Here is a 15702-nt window from a genome sequence, read left to right as displayed (position 1 = left end):
GTGTTGTTGGAGAAGACTCTTGCGAGTCCCTTGGACTGCAAGGAGATCCAACCAGTCCATTCTGAAGAAGATCAGCCCTGGGATTTCTTTGGAAGGAATGATGCTGAAGCTGAAACTCCAGTACTTGGGCCACCTCATGCGAAGAGTTGACTCATTGGAAAAGACTCTGATGCTGGTAGGGATTCGGGGCAGGAGGAGAAGGGGATGACAGAGGATGAGATGGCTGGATGGCATCACTGACTCGATGGATGTGAGTCTGAGTGAACTCCGGGAGTTGGTGATGGACAGGGATGCCTGGCGTGCTGCGATTCATGGGGTCGCGAAGAGTCAGACACGACTGAGCGACTGAACTGAACTGAACTGATACCTGTAAAGAAATATCGTGCTAGGAAACCATATTTAATGGTCTTATCAACTTTTAATAAGATAATTGAGTACTTATGCAAACTAGCTCTCTTAAAGAGCCATGAGATATGTTCCTTATTTTTAACTTTGATAACCTGGAAGGGAAAATATTATGTAGTCAGTTCTTTTTGTGTGTGTGTGTGTGTAGTCAGTTCTTACAGAAACATGATAGCTTTAAGAGAGGCAAAATCCTTGACTGGCTATCTGCTCTTATGTCTTGAGCCAGTATATTTTTTTCTTCTCTTCCCTTCTATTGGTTAGTGAGAAAGATTATTACACAGTAAGAGTTAACCAAGGAAAAAATATTTTCAATAATTGATAAAGATTTATTCCTAATTTAAATGAGTTCTTACAAACTAATAAGAAAAACACTAATATCTCAAATGAAAATTGTCCAATAATGTGAATAAGTTATTCATAGAAGCATAAGGTTACTTGATTAATGAATGTACAATAAAAAGTCAACCTCAAAAGTAGTTAAAGAATTAAGCTTATTTTTTCCCACTTACCTCATGAATAGATTTTTAAAGCACTAATAAATTAATAATGGCATAGGCCCATTAAAATAACTTATGCTGCTGCTGCTGCTGCTAAATCTCTTCAGTCGTGTCTGACTCTGTGCGACCCCATAGACGGCAGCCCACCAGACTCCCCCATCCCTGGGATTCTCCAGGCAAGAACACTGGAGTGGGTTGCCATTTCCTTCTCCAATGCATGAAAGTGAAAAGTGAAAGTGAAGTCGCTCAGTCGTGTCAGACTCTGTGCAACCCCATGGACTGCAGCCTACCAGGCTTCTCTGTCCATGGGATTTTCCAGGCAAGAGTACTGGAGTGGGTTGCCATTGCCTTCTCCAAAATAACTTATAGGTGGGTATTAATTGGTACAATCTTTTTTGAAAAGGAGGTTGAGCATATGTCCCAAAGACCTTAAAATATTCATGCCATGTGTTCAAGTGTCCCACCTCCAGGAATCTATCTTAAGCAGAATTCTGAGCTCTTTAGGTAAATGTACAAGTTTAAGTTAAGTCAAGGTAATGTTGATCTTTATAACTACCAAAAGAATAGTTTTAAAGTATATAGCTATCACATTTATAAATAGATGGAATCATTATAATATAGCTGATAAATATAAAAGAAGTAAAAAATAGAGAACTAAAATATCAAAAGATGGTGGAAAAATAGAAGATGGTGTAAAATGATAGCTTTAAATCAAATGTATCAGCTATATTAAGTTAAATCAACTAAACATGTTAACAGGTTGTCAGACTTTGGATTTTTTTAAGTCTTAATACATTTCAATGTCTTGAAGTAATATAGAGATATATTCTAATTACAGAGAACTGAATTAGAAATCAATAGCAAAAGAGTAAGTAGAAAATTCCAAAGTGTTTGAAAATTAATCAGTGTTTTTTTTCTGATTTTAAAAACTTTTTGTTATAGAAAATTTTAAGCAGATGCAAAAGGAGGCAAAAAAAAGTATAATGAACTCTCATGAATTCACCATTCTGCTTTTAAAATGATGAACTCTTGGCCAATTATATTTCATCTGTACCCTCACCCACTTTCTCCTTCTGTATTATTTTGAAGCAGATCCCAGACATCATCATATTCTATCTGAAGCAAGACTCCTCATTATATCCCTTGGGTCAAAGAACAAATCACAATGAAAATTAGAAAATATTTTAACTGAATGTAAAGAAAATATATTAAAACTAATGGTACTTCTTGTTCTACCCAAGATGGCTTGGCCCCATCACTTGCTATTCCTCCCTCGTAAAACTAAAAACCCTGGATAGAATACAACAAGCAAAGACTCTGAAAGATGAAGAGAGCATATTGACTAGGGACTTTGAATCTTGAGGAATGACATTGCTGTAAGTTCCCTGGGCACTTTTTTTTTTTTTTTTTTTTTGCCTGTCATATATATCTGGAAAAAGATGGTAGAGAAGTATGCTACATGGAACCATCAATAGCTATAACTAAAACCCCCCAAGAACTCTGTTCCCTTTCAATTCAGTTCGGTTTGGTGGCTCAGTCATGTCTGACTCCTTGCGACCCCATGGGCTGCAGCACACCAGACTTCCTTGTCCATCACCAACTCCCAAAGCTTACTCAGACTCATGTCCATTAAGTTGGTGATGCCATCCAACCATGTCATCCTCTGTCATCCCCTTCTCCTCCCACCTTAAATCTTTCTCAGCATCAGGGTCTTTTCCAGTGAGTCAGTTCTTTGCATCAGGTGGCCAGCGTATTGGAGTTTCAGCTTCAGTATCAGTCCTTCCAATGAATATTCAGGACTGATTTCCTTTAGGATGGACTGGTTGGATCTCCTTGCAGTCCAAGGGACTCTCAAGAGTCTTCTCCAACACCACAGTTCAAAAGCATCACTTCTTCGGTACTCAGCTTTCTTCACAGTCCAACTCTCACATCCATACATGACCACTGGAAAAAACGTCACTTTGAGTAGACAGACCTTTTTTGGCAAAGTAATGTCTCTGCCTTTTATGCTGTGTAGGTTGGTCATAACTTTTCTTCCAAGGAGCAAACATCTTTTAATTTCATGGCTGCAGTCACCATCTGCAGTGATTTTGGAGCCCAAAAAACTGTTCCCTTTAGTCAAAGGAATAGGAAAACAGTGCTGTAACAGAAGAGAAAATTATTTTGGCAATATCCACTTTACTGTAGCCAAACAAAAGGAAAAACAACTTCCCCTCATGGTGTTAACAGGGCGCAGTGCATTTCTAGACTTTTGGACCAGCAGCACCAGCACAGCAGGGTCCATTGGCTTTCCATGTTAGCATAGGAATCATATCAGTAATGCTAAAAGGAAAGCTGAACTTCTACACCTAACTGGCAGCAAAAAAAAAAAAAGAATAAGGCAGTGTGGGGTGGTGTGAGTTGGCACTCCACTTTTCCTAACCAACTTGTGTCAGCTACTGTGTGCAGGACCCACTGGAGAGCTGAACTTCTGTCCTCACTGAACTGTAATGAAGCAATACCTGGATGCTACTGCATGCCTCTTTCTCCTTCCACAGCTGTCCCCACACCTCAGTATGGTGATGCTCAGCAGACAGCTGAACATCCACCCAACCTGGACCTGCACACTACCCCTGAACAGAGTAACTGCCTGTACAAACAAGATTAAATAGGCTCCAGAGCCTTATAACATAATACCCAGAATTTCCAGGATGAGACTGAAAATCACTTGTCATGCTAAGAACCAGGCAACTGTCAATTTTCAATAAGAAAAGACAGATACCAACATCACCATGACACAGATGCTGGAATTCTAACAAGGATTTTAAATGACATCCATAAAAAGGCTTCAGTGAACAACTTTAACCATTCTTGAATCAAGTAAAAAATTAGCCTCAATAAAGAAAGAGGACGTGTGAAAAAGTACCAAATAGAAATCTTAGAACTGAAAACTGATATAATAACTAAAATTTTATCACTGGATGAGCATAATAGTATAAATACGACAGAGGAAAGAATCAATGAACTTGAAGACAAAACAATAGAAATTATTAATATTCAATCTGAACAGCAGAGAGAAAATAGACTGAAAAGAAATGAACAGAAACATGGGGCAATAACAAAAGATCTAACATTTATATCATCAGAGCCTCAGAAGGAGAGGAGAAACAGTGTGGTGCTGAAAAGTATTCAAATTAGTAATGGTCTAAGACATCTCAAATTTGGCCTAAGATGTAAACCTACAGATTGATGAATCTGAGTGACCCTCAAAGTTAATCAAAACTAATCAAGAAAAAAATAGAGAAAAATAAAGTCAACATCATTAAAAATTCCACAAATATCAAAAAGATGAGGATATTATGAACAATTTTATGCAAATTGAAAAATTAACCGTCTTACCAAATGCAACTTAATCAAAACAAATAACAGAACAAAGAGAAAAGCTTAATAGCTCTATATTGATTAAAGGGATTAATTCATAATCTTAAAACCTTCCACTAAAATATCTCTACACACAGATGGCTCAATTCAGTTATTCTGAAGTAGGAGTGAGAATTTGCATTTCTGATAAGTTCTCAGCTGCTGCTCCTGGAAGTACCACACTTTGAGAATCTCTGTTATAGGGTACTTTTCTAGAATTAACAACTGTAACCTCTGAAAGTATGCACATTTTTAAGTTTTGAGTATTATATATTTGTATCCTTTGTAAATTATTTTAATGATTTACCTCCTCTTATTTATCTGTAAGAGCTCTTTATATATTAAGGATACCCATTCTTTGCCAAGTATATTGCAGGTAATTTCCCCAATGTGTCACTGTCTTTCTAACTATTTTATAAATATTTTGTCATCCAAAAATGTTACACACTTACATAGTCAAGGGGGAATAGAAGTTATAAATAAAGCAATGAGTTTATAATTGTCAAAGTTGGTAAGTGGGGACATGGGAGTTCATTGCACTCTACACTCTACTTTTGTATGTGTTTAAATTTTTCCAAAATGAAAATATATCAAGCATACCACCTTATCAATGTTAGAGTTTATATTATTTTTTGTCTAAAATGTTAATTAGGTGTTTTGAAGGAAAAATAGAATAGTGTTTTTTCATATGTTTATAGGTCACTGGATATCCTCATCATAAAAAGCCACAGCGTAAAACTTTTGTTGTATTTATTTCATATTTGTGTCTGTTTGTTTGAAGTGCTCGAAGCACTTAACATGGAGGAAATGATGTCCGCCATCTCCTGCTGGATGGAAAACCCAACACACTCTCTGGCATCAACACATGAGGAAAGCATTAAGGAAATTCCCATCTTAATTATTGAAGGTTTCCTTCTCTTCCATTATAAGTAAGCATTCCCCACTCTATTAATGACTCTGAATGAATGGGGAAAAAACTAAATATGCACTAAATATGCTGTTATTTTAGGCCCCTTGACACTATATGGAATAGACGCTATTTTCTGACAATTCCGTATGAAGAATGTAAGCGGAGAAGGAGGTAAGTTTTGAAAATGCCTTTGTGGATTGTAATCCAAAAGACAAACTTTAAGGAAAGCAAGGAAACAGCATTATTGAACAATGTGTATATGTTATTTTTCAAGCAAGGGAAGCCTCAACTCTTCCCAAAGAACAAGACCTTTTTCCATAAGTGGCCACCCACATGGAGTAATGCAAATTACTTTTCTAAGAAAAGGCTCTTGTATTAATACAAGCTGTTTGGCTTATCCTTCCTAAATCTTCATATGGAGCAATTTCATTTTGATTATGATTTTAAATTAATTGGCCTTTATTCTGCTATAGCCATTGAGGACACTGGTTAGTTTAAAGCTTACTACAACATAATAGTATTGCTATCATTATTTATATTAATATTGTTAATTCTTTTATAAATCACTTGAGGGGGGAAAGATAATTAAGAATGATAGTCAGCGAGTTACAAAGTTCATTTTTAGATCAGAGCACTGAGTCTATCCTGTGCTGTCTTTGTAACTGGCCTTGAGTCTAAAAAATATGGTCTTATTCCTTCTCAATTTCTGAGTAATTTCCCCATTGTCCTGACCATTATTTTACTTTATCAGTTTTGTGTTTCTGTCACCATGAAGTTTCCTACATATTTTGACAGTACAAGGGTGTACAAGCCGCCAGACGCCCCAGGATACTTTGACGGCCACGTGTGGCCCATGTACCTAAAACACAGAAAAGAAATGGAGAATGTCTCATGGGAAATTGGTGAGTGTCTTTTTCCCTTCAAGGAAGACTTTTCACTGTCATTGCCTCAAAGTACACAAGAGTGCACAAGATTTTAGAAGGCATATTTCTCATGTATTAGATTGTAAAAGGACATTTTAAGCCAGAACCCTCCTTTTCCACATTGGCTCTCCTGGCTTCTGTTTCTCTCTCTATGACTCTTGTCAAAGTGTAGCAACTTCTAAATGGTCATTCATTCAACAAATACTGATTGAATGCATTCCCTGAACAAGGCACTGCCCTGGTGTTATCAAGGGAAATAAGACAGACTTGGTCTCCAGTCTTATGCACCAACATTCTATCAGGGAAACAGATGTTAAACACACTTGCTGCACAAGCTGTCCTTTCTAACTATGCTGAGTACTGTGACACTGAGCTTCAGGGGGACTGTCCCAGGCTTAGCAACCAGGGAAGGCTTCCTTGAGGAAGCCACATGTAAACCACTTTATGATAGATTTAACTGGACAAAGGTGGGGGTGGGATAGAAGGTCACCCCAGACAGTGGGTATGGTGCATGGAAAGGCCAGCGGGCACTGGCAAGAAGGTTGTGGTAGAGAAAGACAAAGCAACGGGTGATGTTGGTGGTACAGGAAGGGTACAGACCTTAAAAGGCCAAAGGTCATCATCCTAAGGAAAGTGGGAAGGCCTCTACAGAGAGGTTTATTACAAGGATATGGTAGATAGAAAGTTTTTGTTTCAGTCAGATCCATGTGGCTTTGTGAAGGGTAGATGTGTAGGGTGCGAAATGGGACATATGTATTCAGAGGAACTGAATGATAGAATAGATATGGAAGGTGCAGGTAGTTGAGGTGTCAAGGACAACAGCTCAGGAATTGTCAGGTATTATTTCAGAGAACAGAAAAACGTGAAGGACTCACAGATTTGCAAGGAGGAATGCAAGTCTGCTTTGCATGCCAGTAATGCAGTTGAGATGCCTGAGGGACTTAAAGCAGTGATTTAGATATAAATACCTGGATCTATGGGGCTGGACTGAGAACAGATCCTTGGGATACAGAGTACAACATGGAGAAGATGCAGGAGGCTGGAGACAAAGGTTTTTGGATGAGCCGGAGCAACCAGAGCGGATACATCTTTTCAGAATAAAGGGAGTTGCCCCTACTGTGAGAGACTTCATGGCCTGTTTGGTAAATACGGAAGGCACACGGGACCTCCCCATGGTCTGGAGGCTCTTATGATCCCTTCTTCAGTCCAGTCCAACCCCCTCTTCCACATCCCCAGGGCCTCTCATGACATTTTTGGTCACATTATTTCCATCCTAGACTATTGGTTGCAGGGATGTCTTCTTCTTACTACTGCCTGTCCCCCCCGCCTCTGCCATCTCATGCTCCTACCTTGCTTAAATGGTTCCAAAGAGTCTCCAGCCCTTTGGGATAAAATCTAAACAGCCAGGAAGGATCTCAAGGTCTCCAAAGGCTAAGGCAGAGCCTTGCTCTTAAATCTAATTTCTATACTGTTCGTGCCTCCCCACGTTCTAGCCTTTGCAAACTGAGCATCTTTTTCTTAACAGGCACAGTTCTCTCCTACCTCCCCTACCTCTGCAGTATTGTGACTAGAAGGCTCTTTCCTTCCTTTAACCTACAGAATTTTCTTATAACCTACTTCTTATACCAAACTGACTATGGCAATTTAAATCTCATGGCCTGGAGAATGCAGATTCAGCACATACGTGACAGAAATCACACACACACACAACAGCAGACACACACACACACACGCAGACACACACACACGCAGACACACACACACACACACACACACACGGCATGGTTTAAGAAGCTTCACAGGTTATCCTGATAAAGAAGTTTGAGAACTATTCCCTTAAATGATTGTTTTGAGAAAGCACCTATTTGGTGCTCCTAAAGTGATGTATGCACAATGCCACTTAACTCTGTGTCTTCTTTGTTTTTATAATTTTCACATCAGCTAGTTTGAATTTCTCTGTAATAACCCAAATCTCTTACCTATTGTACCCGGCTTTGTATTTTTCTTTTTAATGGCTATTAATTTCTTTTAAAATTAAGTTCCTGGGTTCTTTAAACTTATGGTGTCCTCAAGAGATGCCAAATGCCAGAGTAGCATCCCGTATTAATAAGCCTGTTAGCATTTGAACTACTCTTTTTTCCCCTTCTCAGTTTATCTAGATGGAACAAAATCTGAGGAAGACCTCTTTTCACAAGTATATGAAGATCTAATACAAGAACTAGCAAAACAAAAGGGTTAGTATTGTCCAATCAAAGTGGATTGTGAAGGACCAACCAGGAAAAATATTTCATTACATACCCGTGAATGTTGTTGTTGTTATTTTAGTCACCAAATCATGTCTGACTCTTTTGTGACCCCATGGACTGCAGCCCACCAGACTCCTCTGTCCATGGGATTTCCCAAGCAAGAATATTGGAGTGGGTTGCCATTTCCATCTCCTGGGGATCTTCCTGACCCAGGGATTGAACCTAGGTCTCCTGCATGGGCAGGCGGGTTCTTCACCACTGAGCCACCAGGGAAGCCGCAAGAATGGTATACCAGAATGCTAATGTAAGAGTGATTGTATCTATTCACTCGTTGCTTTGAAGACAGTTCAGAATCAGAGACTCTTAATGGGTCTAGGGACTTGATTACTTTTCTGAGTTCTTTTGAGGGTGAAAATATTCACCCTTTGTTATCTCTCTTAATGATATTTCTGTTATTTAGTTCAAATTTTTTAATAGATGGCTGTTATTTCAATAGGACTGAAATTATTCTTATAATTGAGTGAAATTAAATGCTGATAATCTTGTTTTAATAGGTATAGAGTTCTCTTTCTCCTTTATTCCTCAAAGATTTTTCATAAATACTTATTTCCCAAAATAAACACAAGATTTTAAAAATAACTTATTGAGTATTTCTTTAAGGTTTTCATATCAGACAATACATTTTGCAAGTGACAGAAATCCTCCTAAATCTGGCTTAAGCAGAAAAAAAAATACAGGAGTGGCAGTGGCTTCAGACTCAACTGAGTTAAGGAGCGCCGATGGGGTCCTCATGGTTCTGCCTCAATTTCTCATTTTCTGTTTGGGTATATTTTGAGGTCAGTCTCTCTCCACTAACAGACATGAAGTATTTTGGCAACACTATCCTCCTAAATCCAATAGCCCCAGTAAAAAGACAGTTTTATCCTTTATCAACTCATATCCTTGTCTATGAGTTGATAAAGCTGAGTATTGGATACAGAAGGGTCTATATGTTATTCTCACTAGTTTTGCATATATTTAAAAGTCTTTATTTTAAACATTTTAAAATCAATTTTCCATATTATCCCAGCCGAAAAGTCCCAGGAAACATTTTGATTGGTCCTATTTGGGTCACATGACTTTGGTTAAACCAGTCACTGTGCCTGGGAGATGGCTTACTTTTGTTGGCTAGAAGTGGATCAGGTACTCATCTTGTAATTGAGTACCTTAGGAAAGGCGTCCTGATTTAAGGGGAGAAATCCCCCAAAGGGAAGGCAGAGTAGGAGGTAGAAACCAGAAGAAGGATGACAAAGTGTGCTGGGGAAACAAAACTATAGATGTAGGTCTTTCACTGGCACTGTTTGAGCTAACACTTTTCATGGCTAACATACAAAATGCAGTCATCAGCTGGCTCAGGAGAAGACAGTATGAGTCACTTTGGCAGTGAAGAATATTACATGCTCTTTTGGTGAGAAGCAACTCCTCTGGTGCAAATGTCATCATCTCTCAGAAAGAATTAGATTTCCTGTGTCCTCAGTAAATTCCTAACTGACTAGAAGTTTGAGTCCAGCCAGGCAGCTCATTGATCCTAACACACTCCTAGTTTCAGAATCAGCCCTTCATGTAGGCATGAACCTATTTAAAGAAATGTCAGGACCATACTAAAATTTCTTCCTGTAAGTGGAACTTAAAATCCTTGCCAGTTTTGCCTGCTCACCCCTGCCATCTGTTACTCTGATGAAAGGCATGCCCCTCATCACGAAGCTCAGACGGAGCATCAGTGGATACAGAGAATGTAGAGTGAAGGGAGGGGCTCAGCCTTTGTAAATGATAGCACCTGAGCCAGAGCCACTTCTCTGAGAGCTGTTTGCTCCCTTGCTGACCTTGATAGGGTACTTACAGGGTGTTGATACTTGCAGTGGTTGAACACCTATACCTTTCCATTCTCTCAATAATGGTTAGGCTTGGGTCCAGTTGTCCTTTAATGACCAAGTCACATGCTGACGTTTGGCCTTATGCTGTATCTGCTGATAAAAACAAGCCTTGATCATGTAGCTCAGGCAGATTGCATACAGAATGCCAGCTTTTGCCATCTGGTCCAAGACCCAAGAAAAGCTGGCATGTTTTGACGGGGGCTGAAAACCCACAGGAAAGTACATTTCCATGTCTGTAACACCCTCCTCTTTCCTTACCTACATCCTAGAGGTTTGTAAGGAAGTATTCCTTCATAAGACTATCTTGCCTGCGTTTGAGATATTGGATAAAGCTTAAAAGAAAAAAAAATAATAGAAATATTATGAGACATAAAATCCAAGGAATATCAGCTCTTCCTACCTCCAAGATTTATGTTCGTTTTTTTTTTTCTTTTTTTTTCTGTTGTATAAATAAGTTACTGCGTTATTTATAGTAACCCATCACCTTTCCCAGTTCTTCCAATCACAGTGTCCTGGCAAAGCTAGCCTGGAGGGATCCTTAGCATAGCCTGGTTTAACCCTCAGTGAGGTTAAACCAGGCTGTTCTGGGCACCTTCAAATGTTTCAGTTGAATATACCTCAGGCTTCTTATAGTATCTCATAAACTAATTTTCTATTCTAAACATATAGAATCATAATTGTGATACAGCAATAATAATGAAACAGAAACAAAGATTGAATTTAAATCTCTCTTACATGGCTTACATGGTTAATTGCCATGTTTACTTTTATTTTTAAATTAATATTTAATGTTGAATAAGCTTTGTAGAGTCCATTATATAATGAAACAATAAAACTAAATAGCTCTTCCAGTTAAAGGATTCAAGGTTGAGTTCTGTTTTGCTCAGTAAAAGTAAATTATAAGACTTGACATTGACATCTTCCTGCAGAAGAAAGATGTCAAATCAGAGGGATAAAAATTGCAAAATAAAAATTTAATAAAATGAATTTGGGGGGATATTTTTCTATGTTGAATTTAAAATATAATTTCCAATTATAAAGTAACACTATAATTGCCATAAAATTATTGAACCATTTCCTACTGTTAGATATTTAGTATTGTTAAAAAGATTTTTACATTGGCAAATAATGTACTGTAAAATATCTGTGTGTGTTGCTGGTTTTCTTCTTCTTGAATGATATTTAAAATTTTCAGAAGTAGCACTTGCTGAGTCAAAGAGTATAATCATTTTTATATTTTGCATGCTTCAAAGATTACAAAAAAATGTGTGCTTTTTAGCATGAGATGTGTGATAAGAATGCGGCAGGCTGATCATTGACTTTCTAAGCCAAAGTCACTAAATATTCAGCTCGACGTCCTTACTTTTAAAAAAGGTAAGAATGCTTCTTTCTTCAAACTAAGGATATCATTCTAAAACAAGAATATTACTGTATCAGCCACCTTTTGTGATATTCTTCTAGTTCTCAAATTATTACTTAGAGTCAAGGATCGTTATAGCAATTGCAAATAATACTGGATATCTGAAAATAGGCTTAAATTTAGCACAAGGATTAAAAGAATGAGATTTGGACTCAATTTAGTTCTTTACAGAAAACCAGCATTTCTGGTTCCAGAATCTGTGTAATCTTAACACACCTTAATGTTAGTGTGAAGATTTAATAAAATGACAATTGGAATTCTTCATTAATGTCTTTTCTTTTTGTCATTGTTCCCAAGGTGTGCAAGTGACAGTATAAAGTTGGAAGGGACTGAAACCTTCCTGGAGTGAACTGGGAAATTCAAAGGAATCTACTCAAGTGCCATAACCAAGACACATTGTGCGCTTTGGTACAGTGACAGTCTGTTGTTTTGTTTGTTTGTTCTGTCACACATGATTTCTTTAACACATGGAACAGTAAGTGGCTATCCATGATAATGGACAGAAATTTACCCTAATGCTGTTCTCACACCAAGAAGTGCACAGGTACAGCATAGCTCACAAAGACTGAGTCATTTCACTACACTAATGATTTTCAAACTTTTATGAATGGGACCCAAAGTGAAAAATAAGATATAGATCACAATCCAGTATATATGTAATCTATTGATGTGTGTGTGTGTGTGGATGAGTCTATATATGTATGCATATGTGTCTGTATTTGTTGCATGCATCATATCAATTATCATATAACATTTACTTCACATACAGTTTACTCTTTATATTTTTCTATTTTTAATTTTTTAAAAATATTTGTTACCATCCCATACTGATGCCCACCTCCTGCAAATAATGAGATTACCAGGAGTAGCAATCATATTGAATAAATCAACAATTTGCAATGGTATATTTTTGTATGTTTTGTCCTTGTTACTGCTGTAATTGTTTCTCATATGTATCTAAAACTGCTGAATCATTTGTGTCACTTATATTGAGACTTTGTTACAAATAAGGATTTTTGTGTGCATGTTTTATTTTGTTTTTGTCAAACCGATGGTCTAAAATTGCATAAGTAAGCCACAGGGATTTAAGTGGTATGCAGTACAGGGGCCCTTTCATTGGAAAGCACAAACAGGTAATCTGTAAATTGTATAATTTCTTGATGCCCCATTCAATACTGGAATTTAAATTACTGATCAACTTCTTATTTATTAATAATAGATTTCTCACATTCACAGTTTTTACATAAATATAAAATATATTCTTAAATTAACTTTAAATAATCTCTACAGACTCATCTAATCAGCTCCCATTACTTAGAAGTTTGTAACTAGCTTGCACTCAGTAATGATTAGGGGTTTTTTGCTCACATACACTATAAAAAAAAAAAATCTGGGCTAAAATTATAGTTCATTCACTTAATAACTTTTTATGTTTTTGATCAAACCCTTTTAAGTCTTTGTTTCTCTTTGTAAGGTGAGGATACCAACAGTACTTACTGTGGGTATAGTGGAGAGTAAGGTAAGTTTTGAAATCCTTAACATGGCCCCCATGGCATCCATGATCCACCTTCTAAGTGCCTCTCTGCCTGCATTTCCCATCACTCAACTCTCTGCTGCTCAGCCACTGGAACCTCCACTCCTCAAACTCACCAGGACTCTTCCCATGTCACAGCAGCCTCACGTGCTGTTCCTGAGGCTTAGAGCAAACTTCTGCAACCCTCCTTCCAACTGGCCCGCTAACTCCTACTCCGCCTTCAGTTCACTCCTGTGATGCCACTTCTCAAGGATTTCCCTTCTCCTTACCCCGCCCTCATAGGTGCTCTCAAGGTTCCTCTACTTTTCCTTCAAAGTGCTGGTCACAGTTGTAATTACTCTGCCACTTACAGAATCACTCATTCAGTGGCTGTCTCTCCAGCTAGACTGCAAGCTCCCTGAAGGCAAGACCTACCTGTGAGGCTCAATTACAAATACTCCCTGTTAACTAGCACAGTGTCTAGCACATAGTGAACATAATAAATGCTGAGTACTCTTTATAAATTACTGCTATATCAGGAATGAGTTCACATGCAAGCAGTATGTTAACTTGACTAATAGTAACTCACTGAGGTAATCCTTTTTATATAACAAAAGTTTAAGACATGTAGTCTAGGGTTTTTACATAGAGTCAGATTTAAGGGGGAAAAAAAAAATTAGAAGGCACACAGTTAAATTTGAATTTCAGATAAACTCTAAACAACTTTCAAGTCCTAACTATTTCATATTTAAGACTTGTTCTTCGGAAATTCAACAACTCGGAAGTGTCATAGAAAAGCCACAGTCTTTCATCCTTGGCCTGTGGAGCTATCACCAGGAGGTCACAGGAAGGCCCCACAGAAGCTCCCAGCACAGTGTCAACTATCAAGGAAGGAACTGGGTACGGGAGGCAGACAGCCATAGGGCTCCCCAAATTACCCAACAGTGACCCCAGCAGCCATGGCTCCCATGGCCACTCTCACTGCAAAAGAAGCTGGGAAGAAGTTGTTAGGACAGATTCTAACCAGTTACGAATCACTGCCTGGGGATGTTGCCAAGTTGAGGAAAGTTAGGGGATGCGGAACACTTTTACTAAAGAAGGAGGAGGAAACAGATAAGCAATTGCAAGTATTTTGCAAGTATTACCACATTTTTTTTCTGCTTATCTTCTCTGGCTATAATTTCCTCAAGCTTAGATGAATGTAATTTGTTTTATCCAAACAGTTAAAAAATTTTTTTTTAATATTTATTTATTTGACTATGCCAGGTCTTAGTTCCAGCATGTGGAATCTTAAATTGTCATTGCAGCACACAAGGTCTTTAGTTGTTACATGTGGGATCTAGTTCCCAGACCAGGTCTCAAAACCTGGGCCCCCTGCATTATGAGTGCAGAGTCTTAGCCACTGGGCCACCAGGGAAGTCCCAAGATTTTTCTTTTTTTTAGTATCAAAATCTAGATATGACTTTTCAAACTTTATTTCCTCAAATTTCTGAAATACTCTTCCCCACAGAGAATATTGTCACTGTTGATTGAGAAGCATCACACTTGACTTTCCCCATTTCAGCATGTGAAAATAGATCAGAGAGAGAACTGTTTATCTTGGTGTGTGTGCTGGGGGCGGGGGTGGGGGGGGGCAGTGCAACACTAACAGACATTAAAAATGGAAACATTCAAATCATTTTGGGAAGAATGAAATGTTTTTGTTTACTTCTCTCAATGAGAAACAAATTGGGAATTTGAAATGAAGAATACTAGTATTTCATTTCCACTATGTGCTTTCACATTTAGTTACTCATCAAAGCAGTTAATGAGGTATTGGATTGGATTGGCCAAAAAGCTCCCCCAGGTTTTTCCATCAGATCTTAAGGAAAAAAATCTGAACAAACTTTTTGGCCAAACCTATAAAGCTCAACATTCACAAAATGAAGATCATGGCATCCGGTCCCATCACTTCATGGGAAATAGATGGGGAAACAGTGGAAACAGTGTCAGACTTTATTTTTCTGGGCTCCAAAATTACTGCAGATGGTGACTGCAGCCATGAAATTAAAAGACGCTTACTCCTTGGAAGGAAAGTTATGACCAACCTAGATAGCATATTCAAAAGCAGAGACATTACTTTGCCAACAAAGGTCCGTCTAGTCAAGGTTATGGTTTTTCCTGTGGTCATGTATGGATGTGAGAGTTGGACTGTGAAGAAGGCTGAGCACCGAAGAATTGATGCTTTTGAACTGTGGTGTTGGAGAAGACTCTTGAGAGTCCCTTGGACTGCAAGGAGATCCAACCAGTCCATTCTGAAGGAGATCAGCCCTGGGATTTCTTTGGAAGGAATGATGCTAAAGCTGAAACTCCAGTACTTTGGCCACCTCATGCGAAGAGTGGACTCATTGGAAAAGACTCTGATGCTGGGAGGGATTGGGGGCAGGAGGAGAAGGGGATGACAGAGGATGAGATGGCTGGATGGCATCACTGATTC

At 38.2% G+C, this 15702-nt stretch overlaps 1 protein-coding gene across 6 annotated transcripts in view; it reads left to right on the top strand.

Moving 5' to 3' along the window:
- The window catches only part of NMRK1 (nicotinamide riboside kinase 1), a 37310-nt gene extending 22701 nt beyond the window's left edge, over window positions 1-14609 (top strand). For 5 of the 6 annotated variants that reach the window (XM_010844899.1, XM_010844898.1, XM_010844897.1 and 2 more), the window contains 5 exons: window positions 5083-5230; window positions 5311-5382; window positions 6007-6113; window positions 8285-8368; window positions 12011-14609. In XM_010844899.1, coding sequence (XP_010843201.1) covers window positions 5083-5230; window positions 5311-5382; window positions 6007-6113; window positions 8285-8368; window positions 12011-12030 — 431 coding nt within the window. In that variant the 3' untranslated portion in view covers window positions 12031-14609. The remainder of the gene's footprint in view (window positions 1-5082; window positions 5231-5310; window positions 5383-6006; window positions 6114-8284; window positions 8369-12010) is intronic. The other variant, XM_010844901.1, reaches the window with a different exon arrangement.
- The last annotated feature ends 1093 nt before the right edge of the window (window positions 14610-15702 follow it).

This window comes from Bison bison, unplaced genomic scaffold (genome assembly GCF_000754665.1).
Source record: "Bison bison bison isolate TAMUID 2011002044 unplaced genomic scaffold, Bison_UMD1.0 scf7180017864212, whole genome shotgun sequence".
NCBI classification, from domain to species: Eukaryota; Metazoa; Chordata; class Mammalia; order Artiodactyla; family Bovidae; genus Bison; species Bison bison.
Note: the sequence above shows the minus strand (reverse complement) of the source record. Positions and strands in the feature narration are given on the sequence as shown.